At 40.2% G+C, this 7839-nt stretch overlaps 1 protein-coding gene across 1 annotated transcript; it reads right to left on the bottom strand.

Annotated features, from left to right (window-relative positions):
• Nucleotides 1-2949: 2949 nt before the first annotated feature.
• Nucleotides 2950-7517, bottom strand: LOC105119949 (probable copper-transporting ATPase HMA5). Its single transcript, XM_011018148.1, has 6 exons — nucleotides 7166-7517; nucleotides 5060-6451; nucleotides 4707-4961; nucleotides 4368-4490; nucleotides 3724-4203; nucleotides 2950-3634 (listed from the first exon to the last, which is right to left on the bottom strand). The coding sequence occupies exons 1-6, from the start codon at nucleotides 7454-7456 to the stop codon at nucleotides 3218-3220; spliced, it is 2958 nt and encodes a 985-aa protein (XP_011016450.1). The 5' UTR covers nucleotides 7457-7517; the 3' UTR covers nucleotides 2950-3217.
• Nucleotides 7518-7839: the final 322 nt, after the last annotated feature.

The raw sequence follows: 7839 nt of genomic DNA, 5'->3' as shown, positions 1-7839 counted from the left end.
TTCCAGCTAATTTGATCATTCCAGATGTAATGGTACGGTCCGATCATTGAGATTGAGATCAGAAATGACAATGGTGAATTATTAAAAAGAAATTGCCCGATCAAGAGGCATCTGATGATCATCATGGTGGTCGATGGAGATAAAGAAGAAGAAATTACACATGTTTGCCTAATTACATGTGTTGAAGTGTTATGTGGGGAATTTTAATTGCCTTAAGGGAAGGCAAAATTGGGACACTCTAAACACCCGATCATGTGGACAATTTGAGGTGGAGAGTGAAATTTGATGAAGACCAATCTTGACAAATCTGAGCACTGGTAGTCTCGCCAGATGTTGAGAAATCAAGTATAAAACCAAGATACCCTAGATCACTTGTAAAGGAAAGCCGCGACAAAGCTAGCAAATGGTTGTATATACGAAAAGACAGTACGATGGATAGATATGGCCTAAGAAGTTCTGGCTAGGAGATTGGGTTTTAAGCGGGACCGTTGTGACCCCTCCAATCTTTCCTGGGAGCTTGCTTAGTGGAAGGATTATCCATACGGTACTATTTTCGTATATGTGACAGTTTGTTATGAAATTATTGAAGACTAGCAGGATGACGACACAAAGGAACGGTTGGGTGGATCTAATGAAGTGGTGATTTCTCAAAGGAAGTTAGATTCGGTGACTGTAATTTCTCGATGGGAGAAATGATGAAGACCCTGATAATGGAAGAGAAATACAGCAAAGGGATAAAGATTGGCACCCTATTTTGACTTGGATAGGTGTTGTGACAGGATGAGCTGCTATCAAACACAGGCAAAGAATATAGAGAAATCTGGAGAATAGAAAATGCACGAGGACACACAGAGATTGTGCAGAAGTATCCGAAGGATCCAACAAGGTACTATAATGAGACAACAAGTGCAAGGAGAAGAAGAGTTCCCAGATGAAGCTCAGAGTAGAGACTGTGTGAAGGTTGTACAACAGGAAGTCTCTTGTGCTCTTGATAAAGGCAACAAGCGAGGACCTTTTCAATGCATGCAAGGATGGAAAGATGAGCTGTTGCAGATGCACCTAATTAAGGGGGTGCAAACGCCTGTGATAAAAGGCGACCGCCTATGATGAAAGGCGAAGACACCAAAGAGAGTTGGTGTAGGTGGAGCTGTCAAGTGCAATGATGAAAGACGTAGAAGCTCCAAACATAGAAATCGAGGTGGAGGATTGCAAGGAGTATACCGCAACTTTCTCTTTCTATGTAATCAGTGGTAAAGAATTTATGGAGCCACTTTGAAGCATCTCAGCTGAAGGAGGATGCGACAGCCTATAAAAGTCGAAGACACCTTAAAGAGAAGGTGTGAGGGCTATGAGATGAGTCCATGATCAGACCTCCGCATGATGACGAATGGAGACACCTTAGGAGAAGGTGTGAGGGCCGTGGAAGGAGCCCAGTTCAAAATGCCCCAGAGCCAATGTGATGGCTAGGTATGAGTGGACAGATGCATGTATGGATAGCCAATGAAGTGGCTATGATGAGTATGAAGACAAATGCAAGATTGACTTTCATGGATATTGCCCCCATGCTAAAGATCAATGAGCTAGAAGACATTTGCCTTGGACAATAAGTGGATGACTTGTGGAGCATTAAGACGCGACTGCTATGAAGGAGCAGAGGGCATGCGCAGGTTCCGGGAACAAGTTGACTCTTGTCAAGGTGGTGAGCTCGGTAATGGCATTGTAATACTTAGAGTATGAAGATAAATATGGATCAACCTTTTATGGGCTGCCCCCATGGTTAAAGGTGGAAAGCTACCTGGACTCTTGAGACTAAGAGTAGAAGACTCATGGAGAAGTAAGGCGTGGTTCCTAGGGTGGAACAGAGGGCAGGCGCAACTCCTGGATGAGTAGACTCTTGGAAGAGTGGTGAGCTTGTGATCATATTGAGATACTCAGATAATGACTGTCGCACTTGAAATATCCGTTTGAGGGGGTGTTGTAAGCCTTGATGTGAGGCTTGAGGATCATTCCGGACTGAGCGTGGTTGATACGCTCGAAGGGGAATGTTGTTCCAGAGACAAGCGTTAACACTATTCAGATGTGATGTGGCAGACCATCTGGTTATAGTGATCCTTTTGTGTGAGAAAAGGTGTGCTTAGGTCACTCTGATGATCGAAGGGTTTGGCAAGTACCTGTAAACTTGGCTACAAAAGCTCTCAAAATGGAAAGCTTGGAAGAGCTGCAAGATGCAAGCTTGTGTTGAAGAAGAATGAGGACAGTTGCCCCACATGAATGGCAAAGGGGGTGATTGTTAGGTTGGTTGCCATTAATGTGCAACAACCATTTGCTATTGCACCAACCATGTGCACTCATCCAAGATGTCAAAGGTTGGCAGCCACCATTGTTGAAGAAGAGTTGGAGTTGGCAGCCACCTTTGTTGAAGAAAAGCCTCCATGAATGCCTATAAATAGAGGCATATGCAATTTTTTTTTTTTCACAAATATATTAAAATAATATTTTTTATAAAAATAATTTTTTGACATATAACGATGCAATAACCAAAAAAAATTAATTTAAAAAAAATTAGATTTTTAGAAAACGCAGCTTGTAATGGAATCCAAATCAGCCCTAATCTATACAGTTTACATTACAGACAAACAACAAAGTTTGAATGAGACAAGCACAGAATGACTTATAATGCGTCAGAAAGGACTTTTCGCTTGCCCCGAACGACTAGCTTCTGCTTATCAACATTTCTGATCACTCGCTGCCGAACCCAACAATTGCAGTGCAAACATAATAAGGACTTGCCACAGCTTTTAGTATTTCGTCTGGCTTTTGGTTACAACCATTTGTTATCAATCAATGGCACCTGTATTTTCATCCGCAAAACTGTGACAGAACTTTCAGATTTACATTGGTCTTGCTGGGATGATTATCATTTAAAAAAAAGAAGAAGCAAACCGATGATTTATTTCATGCATCAGAAAAGCTTTCTTTCTTGCTGACCTTCCTAAATACCTTCATTTAATACTTAATACTTGCATAGACATTCAAGACGCGTCGAAAACGCATAACAACCACTAGCAAAATATTTATATATAGAACGCCTAACAATCAGCAACAATTTATACAGACTATCTACACTGCTCGAGGAAGACATGCTCGAGCTTATCGCAAGGCCAATTCCACCCCTGTACATTTTTACGTAAAACTGAATCAAAACCATTGTGAGTGATCACTCAATCTTTATTCCACCAATATCTAGATGTTCCAGCTTCTTGGGCCTTCTATAATTCTTCAACAGGAGTGAGCACACAACAACACTGACGGAAGAGGCTGCCATTGCAGCTCCAGCAATCCAGGGTGGTAAACGAAATCCAGTGCCCGGGAAAAGGGCCCCACCAGCTATTGGGATGCCCAGGAGGTTATACCCCGAAGCCCAAATGTAGTTCAAGCGAATTCGGGAAAAGGTTTTCTGGGAGAGGTCTATGGCAGTGATCACATCCTCAAGGTTGCTCTTCATTAGAACTATGTCAGCCGCCTCTATAGCAATATCTGTGCCTGCACCAATTGCCATACCAACATCTGCTGCAACGAGTGCTGGTGAATCATTTATACCATCACCTACCATTGCCACTATATAGCCTGCAGCCTGTGAAAGAAAGAAATTAAAGCCCAGAAACAATCTTCATAGCTAATAAATTCTAGGAGGAAAGGAAAAGTAAAGCTTCGGCTAAGCACCTGCAATTCCTTCACTTTCTCTACTTTCTGCTCAGGCTTGGCTTCTGCGATAACAGTTTCAATCCCGACTTCCTTGGCAATCGAATTAGCAGTTCCCGAATTATCACCTGTGACCATGATGCTCCTAACTTTCATGGACTTAAGAATGGAAATGACTTCGTGAGCACCTGGTTTCAGTGGATCTGATATGGCTAGAACTCCAGTCACTTCGCTATCAATAGATACTAAAATCCCAGTTTGAGCCATCCCTTCAGTTTCTGCAAGCATTTCTTCTGCATCAATTGAAATGGGGATGTTGTGTTCCAACATCAAGCTTTTATTTCCCACTACAACTTCCTTGTTTCTGACAATAGCCTTCACTCCGTGGCCTGTAATTGACTGAAAATCTTGTACTTCTGGCCACATAGGGTTCTCTTCATCTTCTCTGAATTTCTTGGCATACGCTACAATGGCCTTGGCCAATGGGTGCTCACTGTTTACCTGATGTGGATGCATACACACCAACTTCATCAATGTTCATCACACCATAAGCAGATAGTTTAACTTTAAGTTCTCTAAACTTCAGTAGTCACTAGAATGACAAGAGCTTGATTGTATTTTTAAGCAGACAAACTTAACAGTGAGTTAATAAAGAGAAAGCTTACCTCAGCAGCAGCTATGAGTTCGTAAAAATCTCGCAGCACCATATTTTTCAAGAGTCTTGTGTTAACAACCACAGGTTTTCCGATCGTAAGAGTTCCTGTCTTGTCAAAGACAAGGCAATTCACCTGCAAAATCATTTATCGGCGAAGGAGTTACTGTGAGGCTCATGCCGCATTTACAGTATTTCTCAGATTTGGAAAAAAAAAAGTTTAAGAACTGGAACATATTTCGATTTCAATCAGGTTGGGAGATATGGTAGCGAAGCAATATGTGAATCCTTCAAGATAATGCCTATAAAATTATCAGGTTTTGTTTATAGAAAATTGAAATTTCTTGCTGACCTTATGTGCACTTTCTAATGCTTGGCCACCTTTGATTAGAATGCCCTGAGATGCACCAACTCCAGTACCAACCATGACAGCAGTTGGAGTTGCTAATCCGAGAGCACAAGGGCAGGCTATGACCATAACAGAGATGCCGAATTGGAGAGCAAGCTGAAAACTATCCATGGACTTTGGTATCCAAGAGTCTGGATATCCATGGAACTTTCCAGCTAAAAACCATGCAAGCCAGGTTGAAATGGAAAGAATAATAACCTGCAAGCATTCACAAGTAATTAACAAATATAATGCTTATAAAGAAAGCTGGTGGCGTGAATTTAATGATGAATTTGAACTTTGTATTATGTACTTACAAGAGGCACAAAGTATTTGGAGATACGATCAGCAAACTTCTGTACAGGAGCTTTAGCCATCTGAGCTGACTCAACAAGTCGAACAATCTGTGAAAGAGCACTCTCCGATCCCACCCTCGTTGCCTTAATATGCAACACCCCATTCTCATTCACAGTCCCACCAATCACCGTGTCACCTTTCCTCTTTGCCACTGGCCTTGCTTCTCCTGTTATCATGCTTTCATTCACATGGCTCTGCCCCCAAATAACAAAACCATCTGAAGCTGCTTTTGCACCAGGTACGATCTTAATCACATCATTCCTTTGTATCAACCGACTATCAATTTCTTCTTCACTGATCACATTTCCTTCAACATCTAAAGTCAACAATATTGCGGTGCCAGGTGTCAAGTTCATAAGTTTGGCAATGGCGTCAGATGTCTTTCCCTTGGCCAGAACCTCAAGATACTTCCCAAGAAGAATGAATGAGATAAGCATTGAGCTAGTCTCAAAGAAATCTGAGGACTCAAAATCTGTAGAGGAAGCAGCTCTCAACACCGAATAGACTGAATAAAAGTAGGTTGCATTTGTTCCTAAGGCGATCAACACATCCATATTAGCAGAACCATGCCTCAATGCTTTATAGGAACCTGTATAGAATCTCCGGCCTACAATGAACTGCACTGGAGTTGATAGAACCCACCTCAAGATTGCTCCTGTAGATAGCATATTGACTAATTTGGTGTCTAGAGCATGCTTAATTCCAGGGATATACATAAAAATCGTGGCTATCAAGAACACTGGAACTGTGAAAACCAAACTCCACAGGAAGGACCGGTAGTATTGCTTAATTTTCTCTTTTCTATGGCTTTCTCTTCCTCCTCCTTCAGGAAATATCATTGCCTTGAATCGCCCTGTCCCCGTTGATTCAATCACTTTGATAAAATTTCTAGGACCCGTTACATCTGGTTTGTACGAAAGGGAAATTTTGTTCACTTCAGAATCTATGTCTACACTTTGAACACCGGGAAGTGCCTGAAGAGAATTTTCAATCATTCTCATCGAATTATGTGTTCTTACACCATCAACTTTAAGCCCTATCTTGCCCATGTCTTCACCAGTACTAAGAAGTACAGCTTCAAATCCTGTGTCATTTATCGCTTCTAAGATCTGATTGCAGCTCAGGATCTTAGGATCATAATGAACTTCTGCTTCTTCAGTTGCCAAGGCTACTTGAGCTTTTTGCACACCTGGAATTGCTTGCAAAGCTTGTTCAACAGTAGTGGAGCAAGAAGTGCACGTCATTCCATTAATACGAATTCGGCAAACTTGAGTGGATTTATCACTTGTTTCTTCTTGAATCAATGTGGCCTCAAATCCAACATCTTCAATAGTCTCACGAATGGTTTCTTCCTGTCATTATCAGATTACTTAAGATAGGTAGGGAGTGCTTTACTGCTATAAGCTATCAGTTGGGTCAACTTGACATAGCAGTGCAGGTTAGTGAGATGCGATGTCAGATTGTTGAAACGTAGAAGGAACGTTAGACATGTTTATATTCCATTTATAGTTAGCTAGTTAATAAGGTATGCTTGTAGATATGCTAATTGCATGATACAACTACTATCTTGAAAGAAGAAGGTGGTCTTTTGCCATTAAATAGTGTAACATGCAATATGGAAAGTTGTTGATATCAAATTTGAGGCCACCCCTGGACGAGCTTTCCAAAAAAAGTAGTCTGTGTTTCATTTCCACTATCAAATGACCCAAAACTTGTTCGATTTTGTTATTGTTTACAAATCTGAAGGGTGGGATATGGGATTCAGACATTCTAATATGACATGGCCTCAACCTTAAATAAATTTGTCTTCTAATTCACGTAATTAAGCAAGAACTCACAGATGGTATTGACTAGGAAAAAACTAGTTGCAGAATACTATAAGATTCTAAAGTAGCACTAATTATAAAAGTCCCTTGTGCCTTTCACTTTCCTTAATCTAAAAATTAGGAAAGAATTTCAATTGCTTTTACTTCACGCATGCAACAACAAAAGAATATTTAAAAAAAAAAAAAAAGAACCACAGATAATTAAAGATAAGAACCAAAACAAATTAAAGGATAACTTACATTAACAAAACTGGGGTAGAACAGAACTTGAGCCTTATTATTCAAGACATCAACAACAGCCTCTCGTATTCCAGGAAGCCTTTTGACAGCCTTCTCAACAGATCCAGCACAAGCAGCGCATGTCATTCCCAGAACACAAAACACTGCCTTTGCCTCTGATCCTTCCACGTTCGTTTCTTGAGCCGAAACCCCTTTCGGGTACCTGGGCATCGATGGATACCTTGGCCTTGGCGATAAGTCCCCATAACTCTCTTTGCGTATGCAAGCTAGTGCCAAGAACTTCGTTGCCATCAAACAAGGTGTAATACTTGTGTCTTTTCGTCGACGCACGTTCCTTCAACTCCTGACCGAGAAGCTATAAATAGGAGGGTTTTTTTTTTTTTTTATTCTATATGTTTGTTTGATATTAGGTAAAATGTTTTTTACAATATTTTTTATTTGAAAAAATATTGTAATATTTTTTAAATTTTTTTAAATATTAATAAAGTAAATTATCAAAAATACTTCAAAAAATATCAACTTTATTTTTTTCATGTAAACACATTTTTAAAATACGTCATTTAAAAACCAATACCAAAGAGTATCGAAATCTTTTAAAAGAATCGTTCTAAAATGGGAGAAACTGTAGAATCTGTTTGAAAGTGTGGTTGTTACTACTTTTCAAATGATTTTTT

This window comes from Populus euphratica, unplaced genomic scaffold (assembly GCF_000495115.2).
Source record: "Populus euphratica unplaced genomic scaffold, PopEup_1.0 scaffold4092.1, whole genome shotgun sequence".
Taxonomy (NCBI): domain Eukaryota; kingdom Viridiplantae; phylum Streptophyta; class Magnoliopsida; order Malpighiales; family Salicaceae; genus Populus; species Populus euphratica.
The sequence above is the reverse complement of the archived record's forward strand: the minus strand, read 5'-3'. Positions and strand labels throughout refer to the sequence as shown.

Excerpts from the sequence above, each read along its gene's own strand:
- LOC105119949 (XM_011018148.1), bottom strand. The coding sequence starts at position 7,456 with ATGGCAACGAAGTTCTTGGCACTAGCTTGCATACGCAAAGAGAGTTAT. Across the intron at positions 4,962-5,059 it reads CCAAATACTTTGTGCCTCTT|GTTATTATTCTTTCCATTTC; the intron begins GTAAGTACATAA and ends GAATGCTTGCAG. Across the intron at positions 4,204-4,367 it reads AACTCATAGCTGCTGCTGAG|GTAAACAGTGAGCACCCATT; the intron begins GTAAGCTTTCTC and ends CATCCACATCAG.